At 36.8% G+C, this 17,895-nt stretch overlaps 1 protein-coding gene across 5 annotated transcripts in view; it reads left to right on the top strand.

Moving 5' to 3' along the window:
• Positions 1-17,895, top strand: part of DRC11 (dynein regulatory complex subunit 11) — a 168,349-nt gene that overhangs the window by 19,324 nt on the left and 131,130 nt on the right. For 4 of the 5 annotated variants that reach the window (XM_038001337.2, XM_038001335.2, XM_038001334.2 and 1 more), the window contains exons 4-5: positions 37-228; positions 1,335-1,406. In XM_038001337.2, the coding sequence (XP_037857265.1) occupies positions 37-228; positions 1,335-1,406 (264 nt within the window). The remainder of the gene's footprint in view (positions 1-36; positions 229-1,334; positions 1,407-17,895) is intronic. The other variant, XM_038001338.2, reaches the window with a different exon arrangement.

The following is a 17,895-nucleotide window of genomic DNA, read 5'->3' as shown; positions in this document are numbered from 1 at the left end:
GTTCAAACATTGGTTTCTCTTAACTGTTGTTTGCAGAAATTCCCTGTAAAAAGTATGCCTTTCGACCAGGCTGTTAAATTAATCCAGATTGCTGAGAGGGCACGGCAAGGTCGCCTAAGGGCGTTATTCATGAAGCAAATCTATCTGCAAGAATACAGAGCAAAGCAATCCAAGACGCTTGGCAAGAAAGTGACAGATGCCTGGGCTGCTGCACTCTGCATTCAGAAGGTGCAAACCTAGAGCTCCTGGAGTTGGGGGTACAGGGTGTCTTATACACTAAAGATGCATCCCAACTTTGGGGCTGAGCTTCAAAACTCAAACCCCGAATCCTACCCTTATAGAACTGGATTACATTCCAGAAAGATTTATTAACTTACCCTGGGGAAACCATTACCTAAGCTTGGTCATATTTTCAAATTTTTACTCTAAATAGGTATTAAACTCAGGGCATTTTATTCAAATATTGTTAAAGACCATTGGTAATTGTTGAAATGAATGTTGCTGAAATGCAGTGAGGATATAAATCCTTAATGGATTTTTGGAATACATTCACACACAGATACATAATTACAGAAGGGGGAGCAGGCCTTAATAGCTTCCAGAAACATGCAGCAGCCATCACTAATAACCAGTACATCAGTGTCCCTTCTGGAAGGAATCCATAAGGTTTCCTTTCCTTATCAGATAAGCACCATGGATTTGTGCCCCATTTTTCTTTTTTTCCAAATAGAGGCTAGGGTTACTTACAGGGAAATGCAGTAGATGGCAATGTGATACAAACTAGCATTAGGTTTCAGAGAAAATAAGTATAAGGACATAAAATTAGGCCAGAAGATGAGGACTCTTTGTCCCTAATTTTCCCTGAATAGGAATAGGAGAAGGTGGTAGGGAAGGATGGATAAAAGACTGATTTCTTTTGGGTTTCTGTGGGAATATTTAAAGTTTTAGCATCTGAGTTAAAAGCTTGAGTTGTACAGTTCTTGGAGGTTACTATATTTCCCCACATTACTTTGGAAATTTTTCGTTTCAAACCATGAAGTGCCATCCTTAGATCTAGCCTCACGTTCCTCCTACCTAGAAGTTCCTCTGGAAGAAACCAGGGTAAAGGAATCTCACTAATAACAATTATAGGTCAGTTCTGTGGTTCATTCTTTTTGATAATTTTTTTGCCTGTGATCACAGAAGAAAAAATATTCTGTCAACACACGCATGGACAACCTAGAGCTTAGGATTAGTTGGCATTTTGAGATGTGCAGTTTATATAGGAGAAACTGCAAACCATGTTTTCTTTATATTTGTGTGTATTAAACAAGTAACCATTTATTTGTTTTTAGGTTTGGCGACGTTTCCATCAATGTAAGAAAACTGAAAAACTGAGAGAAGAGGAGATGATCTTCCTGGGTATGGTAAGTTTTTTTTAAGAGTTAGCATCTGGTTTTCTTAAAGACAGTAGAATATGTGAGACTGTGTCTTCTTTAGAGAGTTTTTGAGGGAAGAAAGGAAAGAAAAATATATGATTTAATGGAATGGAGTCACCCATATGGTACAGAAACCTGCTCAGGGAGATCTGAAGAGATCAGAGTTATATCCATTTACATATTTCTTTGCAAGATGCGGAATGCTGTAGATGTGGAAACAGCCTAGGAACTGTCATAATCTGCTATTCCTGTCTGATATCAGCAGTGCACACCACTATATTAGTATGGACGGTCATGACAGTAGGTTTGCACTGATACAGCAGGCCTTTTTTTTTTTTTTTTTTTTTTTTTTGGTGCCGGTGATTACTGAATCATAGAGTTGGAAAGATGGATTAGTTATCTATTGTCACATAACAATGTTACCACAAACTTAGTAGCTTAAAACACCAATTTGTTGTCTCGCAGTTTCTGAGGACCAGGAATCTGGGTACCCCTTAACTAGGTCCTCCGCTCAGGATCTCACAAGGCTGCAGTCAAGGTGTCAGCCAGGGCTGAGGTCTCATCTGAGGACAACTGTGGAAGGGCCTGCTTCCAAGCTTGTGTGGTTGCTGGCAAGATTCTCTTCCCTGTAGGGCATCAGATCCTGGGCCACAGTTCCTGCCAGCTGTTAGCTGGAGGCAGCCCCCAGCTGCATGCCATGTGGGCTTCTCCATATGGCAGCTGCCTTCGTCTAAGCCAGCACGGAGAGAGGGGCTGCTCAGAATCTTATGCAAATGATCACAGAAGTGGCATCCCATTACCTTCACCCTGTCATATTGGTTAGAAGCAAGGTATAGGGGCCACCCACACTCAAGGGGAGGGGATTACATGAGGGAAGAGGACCAGGAGGCGGGGTCACTGGGACCATCTTAGAGTCTGTCTGCTGCTAAAGAGTTTTCTGCATGCTTTGCCTCATCGAGTGCATGGCATCTGAGGAAGGCTGACTTGTCCTCTGCCCGAGCCCCTCCTGAAAACGGAACCTCTGCCTCCCACAGGAGCCCATTCTCTTTCATTAAACTGCAGTTGGCCTCCCTGCAGATCCCACTGCCAGGCTGGGTTCTGTCCCCTGCAGTAGCTTGGAATGTGTCCTCTTTCCCTTTCACATGACAATCCCTTTAGCACTTGGAGGCAGCTGTCAAACCACCTGAAGCCAGTTCTTTGCAAAGCTCATTATGACCAGAGAAGGGGACCAGTCAGTCCTAGTGGGGCTTTGTTGACCTGCTCAGTTTTCATTAAAGGACATTGTAATTTTAAAAAGAAAAGAAAGCATGTTTGGGACTTGTTCCAGCATTGACCTAAGGTATGTTCTGGTGAGCTGCTTGGCTTGATACCCCCTATCCAGTGCCTAGGTAAAAATGTCGAAACAGGAACATTGATAAACAATGACTCGGTCTTTGAAAATGCTAATAACATACAGAGCCCTGGTGAGACTAATCAAGAAAAGAAGAAAAGAAAATACAAATGTATGACAAATATGTATATATGTGTATATGTATATTTACAAACACATGACATATATATACACATACATATATATGACATATATGTGGTCATATACACACTATACAATGACCACAGGCACTAGCAAGTTAAAAACTATTAGGTGATGTCATGAACAATTATGGTCATAAAATAGAAAATATTGAACAGAGAAAACTGTCTAGGGAAGTATGAATAGCAAAACTGACCAAAGGAGAAAAAACCTAAATAAAACAACCATACAGCAAATGCTGAAAAGATCTTCAAAGTGCCTCTCTTAGTTTGGGTCCTGTGAGAGCAGTGGCCGTGGTGGAATTAGGCACGCAAGAGATTTAGTAGGAGAATGTCTGTAAGGAATAAAGGGAGGGCCCCAAAGAAGGCAGGAAGAACCCTCAGATCATGATGCAGGTCGGGCGGCCGGGAAGCAGGCACCAAGGAATGAGGGCTGAGAAGGGGGAGTCTCCCCGTGCAGCACAGTGCCCATAAGGAAACTTAAATCGCTTTTTACAAACCATGCTAACAAAAGAAAAGAGACCCAGTAAGGATGACACTCAGTTTGGGCAAGGACCCAGTGGCAAGTACAATCCCAGGGACTGCCACTGAGGGTTTAATTGCCCACCTTTCTAAGTTCAGTTTGTCTCATTACAAACACACCTTCTTTCCCAGTAGTGCCAACCCTTGGAATTTCTTTGCTCCCAAAAAAAAAAAAAAAAAAGCCAAGAATATGAGCAAAGTATACAATATATAGATATTCATATTAGTATAATTTTAGAATTGTAAGAAATTGGTGCCCAGAAATAGTTAGTTAAAATATCCCATTATGTATCTTTAGAAGTGATGTTTTAGAGTTTCTACATATTTTGGGAAATGTAAAATATGAACACCATGATTCTATTTTTTAATTTTTGCTTAGTCTTACATCTTTCTGCAATAAACATGTGTTTTATGTCTAAAAAATTACAGATAAAATGCATGTTCAAAATTATGTCAGAAGGGGAAAAGACATGAATCATGACTTAAGTAATTTGTAGTTTTTAAAATTGTACCTTAATCAAATAATAGTCAATTTGAAATACGTTTTTCCAATTCTATGTACTTAACAAATATATACTTCAGGTAAGACAAAAATCGGGATTCTTTTCTTTTCTGTCTATAACAGTAGACACAGTAGAAATGTCAGAGAATAATGTAAGAAGTAAAACAAATACAACATTTTCACCAATGTGAGGATATGGTTTTCTTTCTAATCTTCTTTGTTTTTAGGTTTCAGTGTTAATTTCTAACACTGCCTTCCTCTTCTCACTTTCAGGGAAAATAAATAAAGTGGTCACCACTGTGTGGTTGATACTTTAAATCCTTTTGTTCTGTGATCAACCATAAACCTAACAATTTAAGCCATATTTTAATTAAGTCTTCTTGTATAAATATTCAATTTTCTTTTGGGGGATTTTAGGATTTAAAATAAATTAAAAGATTTTGCCAGTGGTATTAAGTATAACTAAAATATAATTTAGTTTAATTTTCAGGATATTGCCATGTAATTTTCATCAGTTTTATAATGGCACATTCTAAATGACAGGGCAAGTTCGTTTAGTTTTAGAATAGTTTACATTTTACTCTGGCCCCTCGTCATGCATTGCTCCACCTGCAGTCATGGCCTCTCCACATGGCCTTTGTTGTTTGCACATAATTATTTTGCTTGAGGAAAGAATTCAAGTCCATGTTCCAGAAACTTGGAACTGCCTAGTTTCCTAGTGGAGGGGCATGGTCTTACCATATCTGTGTTTGTAAACTCTCAAATTGTGATATCCAAGCTTATGCCCTAAAAAACAGGAAATAATACCAAAAGAGCAGATATGATTTCAAAAATATCTTGATTTTATCACCTACATTCTTGATTTCTGTTTGATCTTTGTGTTTCAAAAATAAGCCAACATTTGTTTTTGGAAATTGGAACCCCTTGGGACCCAGCCCTGTCCTTTACTTTTTAGTTGTTTAGGTGTGCTGTCAGAATCCAATGGGTCAGCAATTTCTGCAAGTTGTTAAAAAATTTTTATGATTTAGAAATTCACTGGGTGGAATATTATTCAGCTATAAAAGAGAAGGAAATTCTGACACGTGCTGCAACATGGATTAACTTGAAGGACATTATGCTAAGTGAAATAAGCTAGTCACAAAAAGACAAATACTGTATGGTTTCACCTATATGCACTATCTAAAGTAGTCAAACTCATGAAGGCAGAAAGTAGGTGGTGGTTGCCAGGGGCTGGGGAAGGAGAAAAGGGGAGTTGTTGCTTAATAGATACAGAGTTTCCATTTTCAAGGTGAAAAAGTTCTAGACATCTGTTGCACAATAATGTGAATATAGTTAACACTACTTAAAGGCACACTGAAAAATAGTTAGACTGGTATGTTTTATATTATGTTCTTTTACCACAATTAAATTTGTTTTAAAAAATTCACTGGCATGTTGAAATGTATACTGAAATGGTTCTGTATAAATCATGGCTCTTAGCTAGTGGTCAAAAATACAAAATAAAAATTACATGAGATTCTACTGTAATTTCGTTGAATCTAAGATATCATCAATTGTAAGATGCATCATTATTTTTAGTTGCCATTAAGAAAAAAATGCTGCCAAATAAGCCAAAACACAACCTTGATTGTAATATACATCCATCCCTAATTTCAGATATGCTAAACTATGAAAAATGTGCATCTTAGAATTAGTGAAATGGGGTAAGTGGTGTCTGTCTTATTAGGAGAATATTAAGTTTTCTTGAGAATATTAAGTTTTTAAAATTATAATTATTGACAAGGTGGTGATGAGATGCTCATTCTTAACACAGGGAGTTAAATGGACTCAGCCTTTCTGAAAGCCCGTTGGCAAGTTGCCACAGGATGGTTAAGATATTTATATTCTTCATCCTTAAGTTACATTTCTGTCTTCAGATAATCACCAAAAATAGAGATGTGTGTGCATAGCAGTTCCTGACAGTGTTCTTTTTAATAGTGAAAAAATTGGAAATAACTTATTTTAGTATTCTTACAGTATGTGTCTAGTTAAATAATTACAATGTTAAATAATGTATGATGTCCCTATATAATGTAGTGATATGCCAGCATTAAAAAGTATGTTTCTGACTAATTTTGACTACGTGAAAATGCTCAAGGTAAAAATTCAGGATTTAGAATTATACATCTTATGTGTATAATTCTAAAGTATATAGATTTCAACTAAAGTGTAAAGACTTCAACTAAGTATATACAGCATCCACGCACATACAAAAGAAAGAAAGAAAATATGCCAAGTCTGAATAAAGCTGATGTTTTAATGTGTGAGCTTTGGGAGATTTCTTTTTTGTCTGTAATCATCACATTTTCTAAAATAGTCAAATTTTACTTTGTTAATTAGAAAAAAACACATATTTAAAAGTAAAAGCAGCTGACCAAAATGTCAGAATAGAAGCAGCCTGACTTCACTCCCCACAACAGAAAATCAAAAACAAATATCCAGCACCAAGATTATCACCATCAATGTCCCATAACTCAAATTTAAGGATGACATGACCTCCAGGGCCACAGAGAAGTAAAAAAAAACTCTGAGCCGATAGTAAGAAAATTAGACTTCTATATCCACAGTGCTCCTCCCCACAATCTGCCAGGCACCTCATGTATGGAAAATCTCCCCCAGACTCATGGTTTCTACCCTGGAGAAAATGAGATCAAAGTAAACAACCAGCTTCCTCATCTTGGGTTCCCTTGCAGGAGAACTATCCCTGCCTCAACCTACAGGAAGGATCATGAGTATCTGTAGGGATAAAAACCTTTTAGTACAGCCAGAGACAAAGGGAAAGGCAGGACTAGCAACCCCAGCCCACAAAACTCTTCACTGTATCTTGGCCAAAAGAGATGCAAAGTGAGAATGGCTGTTCAGCAGCACCACACTGTAGAAGGCAGGGTCCACAGGTCCCCTGGGCACAAACCACTAGCCAGCCTTCCTGCATAGCAGGGATATCCCCTTTGGGACCTTCCCCGCTGGGACAGGCAGCACTCCAAACATTTGCTAGAGCTAATGCAAACCTGGGCTTAAGGTTCCATACAGTACTGAAAAGGAGGCAGTGACCTAGCAATAAAGGAAATTCAACAGGTAAATTGTAAAGAACCCCTAAGCAAACATATGAAAGGGAAACCAAAACAATCCAGACAGAAAAGACTGGAAAAAATAAGTAATTCTTCAATGACAAGACATAGACATACACCAACAAGAAATAACAGCCAACAGGAAATGTGACCTCCTCAATGAGACAAAGCAAGAAGCCAGTGACTGACCCTAATGAGATGGCAACATGTGTGCCATCAGATCAATAATTCCAAATAGCAATTTTAAGGAAACTCGGCCAGCTCCAAAATAACACAGGAAAGCAATTTTAAAATTTGTCAGAGAAAGTTAACAAAGGTATTGAAATAATTTTTAAAAATCAAATCCTGGAACTGGTAAATACATTTGCTAGACAGAAAAATACATTAGAGGTTCTTAACAGCAAAATGGATCAAGCAGAGGAAAGAATCAGCTTGGAGGCAAGCTATTTGAAAATACACAGTCAGAGGAGAAAAAGAATGAAAAGGAATGAAGAAAACCTACAATATATAGAAAATTACCTCAGAAGAGCAAATCTAAGAATCATTGGTATTCAAGATAGAGTTGAAAAAGGGTAGAAGCTTATTCAAATAAATAATAACAGAAAACATTTCAAACCTAGAGAAAGATAAAAATATCCAAGTATAGGAAGGTTAGAGATCACCAAACAGGTTAAACCCAAATAAGACTATCCCAAGGTATATAATAATGAAATTCTCAAAAGTCAATTACAGCAATGGGAGTCTAAAAGCAACAAGATAAAAGAAGCAAATAACATATAACGGAGCTCCAGTTTGGTAACAGACTTCTCAAAGGAAACCATACAAGCCAGGAGGGAGTAGAACAACATATTGAAAGTTCTGAAAGAAAAAAACAAAACAAAAAACCTGTCAACCAAGAATACTGCACTCAACAAAGCTGAACTTCAAACATGAAGAAGAGATAAAGTGTTTCCCAGACAAACAAAATTTGAGGGAATTCATCACTGCCAGACCCATCTAACAGGAAATGCTAAAGGGAGTTCTTCAGTCTGAAAGAAAAAGACACTAACATGCAGAAAGAAAACATTTAAAGATCTAAAAGCCACTGATAAAAGTGAGCATACAGACAAGGCCAAATTACTCTAATACTATAATTGTGGTGTGTAATCCACTCATATCTCTAGTAAGACTAAAAGACTATCAAAATTAACAATAACTACAGCAGCTTGTTAAGAGACAAGTAATATAAAAACATGTAAATTGAGACAACAAAAAGTCAAAATATGGGGAGATAAAGTGTAGTTGTTTTAGTTTTTTCCTTTATTTCTATGCCTTTCTTTGTGATCAAAGGTAAGTCCTCATCTGTTTAAAATAACTTATATGATTTGTTGTAAGCCTAATGATAACCAGAAAGCAAAAACCTATGATAGATACACTAAAAATAAAAAAGCAATTAATTAAAACATATTGCCAGAGAAAATCACCTAAACACAAAGGAAGGGTATAAGAAAGGAAAAGCGAAATTACGAACAACCAGAAAAAAAAATGTAAATGGCAGTAGTACATTCTTACCTATCAAAAAGAACATTTAATGTAAATGGACTAAATTCTCCAGTTAAGTGACATACAGTGGCTGAATGGATTTTAAAAATTAAAAGATCCAACCATATACTGTGTACAGGAAGCCACTTTCACCTATAAAGACACACATGGACTTAAAGAAAGGAGTGCAATAAGATATTCCATGCAAGTGGAAAAAAAAGACAGGAATATGTATACTTCTGTTAAATAAAATAGACTACAAACTGGCCGGGCGCAGTGACTCACACCTGTAATCCCAGCACTTTGGGAGACTGAGGTGTGTGGATCATTTGAGGTCAGGAGTTCAAGACCAGCCTGGCCAACATGGTGAAGCCTGGCCAACATGGTGAAGACCCGCTTCTACTAAAAATACAAAAATTAGCCAGATGTTGTGGCAGGCGCCTGTAGTCCCAGCCACTCAAGAGGCTGAGGCAGGACAATCGCTTAAACCTGGGAGGTGGTGGCTGTGGTAAGCCGAGATCGCACCACTACACTCTAGCCTGGGTGACGGAGCAAGACTCCATCTCAAAAAAAAAAAAGACTACAAACCAAGGATTGTAAAAAAGAACCCAAAAGGCTACTATGTAATGATAAAGGAGTCAATCCAGCAAGAGAATAATTATATATTAAACCAACACTGGAGCACCCAAATATAAAGCAAACATTAAATCAACCTAAAGGGAGAGATATACTACAATACAATAATAATAGGTGACTTCAACACCCCATTCTCAGTCGTGGACAGATCATCCAGAAAGAAAATCAACAAAGGAACATGAGAAAGAAGCTACACACTAGACTAAAATGGACCTAACTGACATTTACAGAACATTTTACCCAACTGCTGCAGAATACACATTTTTCTCATCAGCACATGGAATAGTCTCCAGAATAGACTATGTATTAGTCCACAAAACAAATTTTAAAAATTTGAAATCCTATCAAGTATTTTTTCTGATGATGATGATGGAATAAAACTAGAAATTAATAACAAGAGAAAACTTGGAAATTACACAAACGTGGAAATTAAACAACATGCTCCTGAATGACCAACAGGTCAATGAAGAAATTAAGAAGAAAATTTTAAAAGTTCCTGAAACAAATGAAAATGGAAACCAACATATGAAAATCCATGGGATATAACAAAAGCAGCACTAAGGGAGATGTTTATAGCAAATAAAGGCCTACATCAGAAAAACAGAAAGAGCTCAAACAACCTAATAGTACACCTCAAGGTACTAGAAAAGCAAGGAGAAATCAAACCCAAAATTAGTGAAAGGAAAGAAATTAAGATCAGAGCAGAAATAAATGAAATTGATACTAAAACACATATACACACAAATCAACAAAATGAAAAGTTGAGTTTTTAAAAAGATAACAAAATTGACAGACTTTTAGCTAGACTAGGAGGAAAAAAGAGAGAAGACCAAAATAAAAGAAATCAGAAATTTAAGAAGAGACTTAACAATGATACCACAGAAATATATAGGATCATTAGAAACTATGACAAAAAAACTGTACATCAACAATTTGGAAAGTCTATAAGAAACAGATAAATTTCTGGACGTGTACAACCTACCAAAATTGAACCATGAAGAAACAGAAAACCTGAACAGACCAGTGATGACTAATGAGATTGAATCAATAATAAAAAGCCTCTCATCAAAGAAAAGCCCAGGACCTGATGGATTCCCTACTAAATTCTATCAAACATTTAAAGAACTAATACCAATACTACTCAAACTATTTTTAAAAAATTAAAGAGAACAAAAGACCATGTAACACTTGAACCACACAGGTTTGAACTGCATGGGCCCACTTATAAGCAGATTTTTCTTCTGCCTCTGCCACCCTTAAGACAGCAAGACCAACCTCTCCTCTTTCTCCTCCTCCTCAGCCTACTCAGTTTGAAGACAATGAGGATGAAAACTTTTATGATGATAGATTTCTACTTAGTAATAAATAATCTTCTCTTATGATTTTAATAATATTTTCTTTTATCTCACTTCAAGAATACAGTATGTAATTCATGTAATATATAAAATATGTGTTAATGGACTGTTTATGTTATCAGTAAGGCATCTGGTCAACGAGTTATTAGTAGTTAAGTTTTGGGGAGTCAAATGCTATGTGTAGATTTTTTTGCTGTGTGTGGCACAAGCACTCCTAACTCCCATGTTGTTCAAAAGTCATCTGTACTTTCAAACTCATTCTATAAGGTCTGGTACCAAAGCTAGACATAGACACAACAAAAAAAGAAAACTACCGGCCAACATCCCCAATGAACATAGATGGAGAAATCCTCAACAAAACACTAACAAACCAAATTCAACAATGCTTTAAAAAGATCATTCACAACAACGAGAACACATGGACACAGGGAGGGAAACAACACACACAGTGGGGACTGTTGGAGGTAGGGGGCGGGTGGAGGGAGAGCATCAAGAAAAATAGCTAATGGATGTGGAGCTTCATACCTAGGTGATGGGTTGATAGGTGCAGCAAACCACCATGGCACACATTTACCTATGTAACAAACCTGCACGTCCTGCACATGTACCCTGGAAATTACAATTTAAAAAAATACAATCAGGAAAAAAAAAAAGAAAGATCATTCTCCATGGCCTAGCAGGATTCATCCCAGAGATGCAAGAATGGTTCAACATGCAGAAATCAATAAACATGAAACATCACATTAACAAAACCAAGAACAAAAACCATGTGATCATTTCAATAGATGCTGAAAAAACATTCCGTAAAATTCAACATCCCTTAAGATAGCAATTCTAAACAAACTGGACCCCGAAAGAACATACCTCCCAACAGTAAAGGCAATATATGACAAACCCACAGCTAACATCATACTGAATGGGGGAAAATTTGAAAGCCTTTCCTCTAAGCTCTGGAGCAGGACAAGGATGCCCACTCTTACAACTTTTATTCAACATAGTACTGGAAGTCCTAGCCAGAGTAATTTGTCAAAAGAGAAAAATCAAAGACATCAAAATTGGAAAGGAAGAAGTCAAATTAGCCTTTTTTGCAGATGATATGATATTATAGCTAGGAAAACCTAAAGACTCCATCAAAAAACTGTGAGAATTTATAAATGAATTCAGTAAAGTTACAGGAAACAAATCAGCATACAAAAATCAGTAGCATTTCTATAGCCAACAGTGAAAAAATCTAAAAAGATTCAAAAAAGTAATCCCATTTACAGTACCTACAAAAAATATGAAACACCTAGAAGAGAAATATGAACCAAAGAAGTGAAAGATTTCTACAAGGAAAACTATAAAGCGCTGATGAAAAAATTGAAGAGGACACAAAAAATGGAATGATATATTCCATGCTCACAGATTGGAAGAATTAATACTGTTAAAATATGAATACTACCCAATAAATTTACAGATTTAGTGCAATCTCTATCAAAATAACAATGATATTCTTCACAAAAATAAAAAATAAAAATTCCAAAATTCCTATAGAACCACAAGAGACGCTGAATAGCCCAAACAATCCTGAGCAAAAAGAACAAAGCTGGAGGTATTACATACAGTACCTGACTTCAAAATATCCTACAAAATAGTAGTAACCAAAGCAGCATGATACTGGCTTGAAAACAGACACACAGACCAATGGAACAAATTGAAAACCCTGAAATAAATCCATGCCTTTACAGCCCATTTATTTTCAACAAAGGCTCCAAGAACCTACATTGGAGAAAGGACAGTCATTTCAACAAATGATGCTAGGAAAACTGGATAACCATATGCAGAAGATTAAAGCTAGACCCCTATATCTCACCATATGCAAAATCAAATCAAAATACATTATTATCAAAAAGACAAAAAATAATGGATTCCGGCAAGAATGTGGAGGAAAAGGAACGCTTGTGCACCGTTGGTGGGAATGCAAATTAGCCACTATGGAAAACAGTATGTAAGTTCCTCAAAAGACTAAAAATACAACTATTAGGCTGACAGAACCATTAACAGTAATGGCAAAAACCACAATTACTTTTTGCACCAACCTAATACCATATGATCCAGCAATCCCACTGTTGAGTGCATATCCCAAAGAAAGGAGACCAATACATCAAAGAGATAACTTCACTTGCATGTCTGTTGCAGCACTATTCACAATAGCCAAGATAGGGAATCCACCTAAGTGCCTATTAGCAGATAAGTGAATACAGAAAATGTGGTATGTATATACACAATGGAATATTATTCAGCCATAAAAAGTAATGAAATCCTGTCATTTGCAGACATGAATGGAACAGGAGGTCATTATGTTAAGTGAAAAAAGCCAGCACAGAAAAACAAAAATCACATATTCTCACTTATACATGGGAGCTAAAAAAGTAGATCATCTGAAGATACAGAGTAGATTGGTGGTTACCAGAGGACTGGAAGGGTAGGTGGGTGAGGGGAGATGAAGAGACATTGATTAATGGATAGAAAAATACAGTTCTTTAGAAGGAATAAGATCTAGTGTTTGATAGTTCAATAAGGTGAGTATAGTTAACAATAATCAATTGTATATTTCTAAATAGCTAAAAGAGTAGGATTTGAATGTTCTCAGTATAAAGAAAAGATAAATATTTGAGATGATGGATAGTCCAATTACCCTGATTTGATCATTACACATTACATGAATATATCCAGATATCACATATACACTGAAAATATGTACATCTATTATGCATTCATTTTTTAAAATAAAGAAATAGTACTATGTTTTACAAAACAAAAAAAGTAACATTAAATGACAGTAGAGTCTCATAAATTTTTCCCCTAAGATCTCCAGATTGTTTGGTGTATATGGGTAGGTGGGTACATGATGATATGTTAGTATTTCTCTGCTCAACACCCATAAGAGACACATGGATATAGAATGTAATTATAAAAAGAATTGTTATGTCCAGTTTTCTACTGTAAAAATTAAATTAGAAGTCAAAAGATTTAATCTAATACAATCTAAGTTTAACATGAAATATTACTTTAGAATCAGTTGGGATTCAACAACTTCTATTTAATTAGATTTCCATTTTATTTAATTCAGTCTACATTTACTGAACACCTATGCTGGGCCACACACCAGAAACTTAGGCAATGTTCAAACAGTTTGTTCATGCTAAAGTCTTACTAGCTTACACTGATACCATACAAAGATAGAATTACATGTTTTTAACTTTCTTTTCGTGTTATTTTGTAGTTTACATGTACTTAGCTCAAATGAATGAAGTTTGTATTAATTTTTTCTGAATGAAGTTTGGTATAAAGAGAATAACGTCTGTTTTGTATTCAGTGTGACTTTCTTCAGTTTGCTTTTTTTTTCTTGAGTATGTCTTCACTTGGCATGACATGTTCTATTGAAATTTTACACCATTAAGAGATATATGGATTCAATTTTTAAAAGAACGTTATCTTCTGTTCACTGGCTGAAAACCACTTTTAAAAATCCAAAATCTGTTACCCTAAATCCAAGAAATGTTTGCAATTGAATATATTTTCCACGATATCACTGGTTAAGATACTACCTACTCATTTTAAAATTTATTTTTTGTTATTTCATTTTGTTGCACTACACCAATGTAGAAACCATTGACTTACCTGATCTAAACCATATTTGTATCTTTAGGAGAGATTTGGCATATTTCTAGGAGTGACTATTTAGTAACTGAAACCAAAATTAGAGCAAGAGACATCATCATGCCTTCAATTCCTGACCAAATGTTTCTTTTACCATTGTCCTATAAATTATCTTTTTTTAGATATTGCCATTTTAAGTATTTATGTTCTAAAATACAAAGAAAAATAGCACTCTAAAATTTATGTGCAGTTATTTTAATTGGCAGAGCCAATGGAGTGGATCAAGTAGAAGGAAACTTAATGATTGTAATACATTTCATTTTGTGGATCCCTTTGAAATAATTTGTCCTACAGTCAGTCATGACCATCATATATTTTATGTTACCCTGAAGCTATCAATGTTTGCATTATAATAAAGAACACTGGGGAAACACTTATTAAAGAGGAAGACCTGTCACTTTTAAACACATCTACTGAGTCCTAAAAGCAGCATAAAACCCTGTTCACTTTCCCATTCTAACATGAAGCAAGCTGTATTCTAAATTATTTTTTGGCCAATACATTCCATTTCTTTCTTATTAACAACTAACCTCAAGTACGAGCTTGGGCGCCCAAATGAGCATGGCCCTCTCCCGAGGCTCCGTTTGGGAAAGCCCTGTGCATATTGTAACTGCTTTTGTTGCCCTCAGAACATGGGGTTCCTCTTTGGGAATTGCTGTCAAAGCCAAAGTGAGCAAAGAATCTAAATGAAATTCTCTTTGATGATCACACTTTCATTTCAAAATGAAATGAAACTATGTAGTCTAGCTTGGTCATGTGCATTATTCATCATATTTGCTGCAGATGATCTTTGATTGTTTTTATTTAAAAAAAAAAACTCAAAAAATAGATTCGCTGTGATTTGTGGGTTTTTGTTTGGCTTTGTTTTTGTTTTGTTACACTTTTTAAATGCAAAAGGGCTGTTCCCTACATGTCCTGGGAAGGAAGCAGCACCTTGGAAACGAGTGTGAGTTTCCAGGCACCAGCTTTGAAGGCCTGCTCCCCTGCATTGAGGGAGAACCAGGCATGGGGTTGGAGGACAGTTGGGAGTGTGCGCTTCCCAGGCAGGCAGAGCTAGGCTCAAAGCCCAGCTCTGCAGTGTGCCAGTGGAAGGATTTTGAGTGACATACTTACCAGTGAGCCTCAGTTTCTTCTTCCGTAAGGGCAGGAGAATGCTACCTATTTCACAGAGATGCTGTTAGGAAGCCCTTAGGACAGACTGAAGGAAAATGGTCTAGCCTGGAGCTTGGAATAAGATATGCCATCATGGAATGCTGGCTGATGTTAATTATCTTGAAAAATTATAGTATGTTGTCACGATATCTGACTGATTCATACAGTGGAAAACTATCAAGAACTACAACTTTTCATGCAACAAAACACAAAATAATTTTATGCAACAAAAAAATATTCAAAATAAATAAATTGTTGTGTAAAATACATGTGTAACTGAGTTCAAACTATAAAACATCCTGGCCTTTGTCATCGTGTACTGCTGAAGTTATGAACTGGAAATGTAGTCTGTTAAAAATATGATGCTGTAAAGCAAAGGGTTTGGAGTAGCCCATAGGGTTTAAACCTCATCTGCGGCTACTGTAGCTAGCTGCAGGGGAGAATTGTGGAGGCAAAAATGGTGCTACCTGTGCACACAGCTTGTGTTTTGGCACCAGCAAAAAGTCTGCAAACACAACAAGCAGTGCGTCCTGTACAACTGTGTCTGCAGGGCTGTCAGACACCTGAGTTGGGAGATTAGAATTTCAAGAAGGACGCCTGGAAGCATCTGTGGTTTCCAAAGGCCACTTCAGGAGGCTTTGGGGAAAAAAAGGAAAAGTCACCGTTTTCTTTTTTATTACATGGGATTTTGCAATCTAGTTACTTGGGAGCCTCTGGTTTTGTTTTTAGTTTTTTCTTCGTATTGGGATGCAGTTTTATTCTTGTCTCAGGTCTCCAGGTCATCAGAGACTAAATGACGAAAAGAATTCTCTTCCTTACCCCCCTGTTTGTCCCCTGAGCCCAGGACTCCTTTGTCTACATTCTAGGGCAGGACATCTGCCTTTACTTATCTAATATGAGGGCTCATTGCAAAGTGATGTAATGCAGCAGTTTAAAGCCGTTAAGGTCAAGAACCCCGGAGCCAACCTACCTGGGTTCAGATTCCAGTTCGACTATTTTCTAGCTGTGTGAACTTGGGCTGGCACCTTGGCCCCTTTGTGCCACAGTTTCTATACATGTAAAATGGAGGCAGTAATAACTCCTAGCTCATAGATTTGTGTTGAGCATTAAAGAAATTACTATCTGTAAGGCATTTAAACTAGTGTCTGGCAGTAGTAGCATGCAGTAAGCACTACGTAAGTGTTAGCTGTTAATTTTTAAAATAGATTAGTAACATGCATCATTCATAATTCAAAAATGCTTCTTAAATTGCTATCTTTTACCTATTTCAGTTAGCAAAGATCAAAAAAGTTAACGTTACAGTGTTGGCAAGGTATAGAAGCACAGACCTTGTCATGCACTTCTTGTGAGGGGAGAGTAAATAGCCCAGCCTCTTTGCAAGGCAGTTCAGCGGTATTGCAATTACAAATGCACATTTTTTATAAAACTATGGTCTATAGTACCCATAAATTTTTTTTAAGTCAGGGGAAACCTATCAGCAGAGAGAGACAGCAAAGCACGGAGAGTAAGAACAGAGACTCCAGAAATAGATGCCTCAGGCCAAAGCCCTAGCCACTTCCTAACTGTGTGACCCTGGACAAGTTCCTTGACTTCTTTGTGCCTCAGTTTTCTCATATAAAGATGAAGATAATAATGCTACCTAGTAGCATAAGGCTGTGTTGAGAAATAAGGGAGTTAATACTTTTCAACCACGTAAAATAGTGCCTCGGAAACCATAAATGCCATCAAAGTGTTTATTTTAATATATGTTTAAAGAAAGTAGTGCACAAGAGTAACCGATGAAAAGCCCACCACTAATTAATTATAAGCACAATAGACCTCTTATAACCCAGTTCCTAACAAAGCTATTTTTTTTACATACTAAAAATTTTTTCAGAAATTAGGCTTAACAGGCTAGAACATTTTTTATTCTTTAATAGTTTTGTGCCCACTAAAATTGTTGCATCTAAGATAAAGATTTACCATAACTTTGAGCAGAGGGTAAAAGCAAACCATCAGCTCTAGCTATCCATACTATCTTTTCACTTCTCCTGCTGGGCTCATCTTTATGAGTAGGTATATTGTATAAACACAGATACATAAATATAGATATATTACTCTGAAATGAAATGATGAAACAAAATGGCTGATTTTAATAAACTAAAGAACACCTCCCTCTTCGCATGATCTTGAAATGAACCAACTAAGGAGCGGTGCATTCCGCAGCGTGAGGTCTTCCATGTGCAAAATTAGAGCCAGGGCATGCGGCGAGCCCAATGATCTGACCGAACACGCGCCTCTAAGTGCTTCCTAATGAACACTGAGGTGTCCAGGGGCGCCGCGGTGCTCATCAATCTCTGCATTGACGATGGCAAGAAATTTCACAGGATGGTCATTTGCTGGGAATAGATGTCTACCCTGCTCCTTCTTTGCCTTCGGTAACAACAAAGCGCCACGAAGAGCACAATCCG

The sequence above is a fragment of the Chlorocebus sabaeus genome, chromosome 10, assembly GCF_047675955.1.
Source record: "Chlorocebus sabaeus isolate Y175 chromosome 10, mChlSab1.0.hap1, whole genome shotgun sequence".
NCBI classification, from domain to species: Eukaryota; Metazoa; Chordata; class Mammalia; order Primates; family Cercopithecidae; genus Chlorocebus; species Chlorocebus sabaeus.
This window is presented reverse-complemented; position numbering and strand designations above follow the sequence as displayed.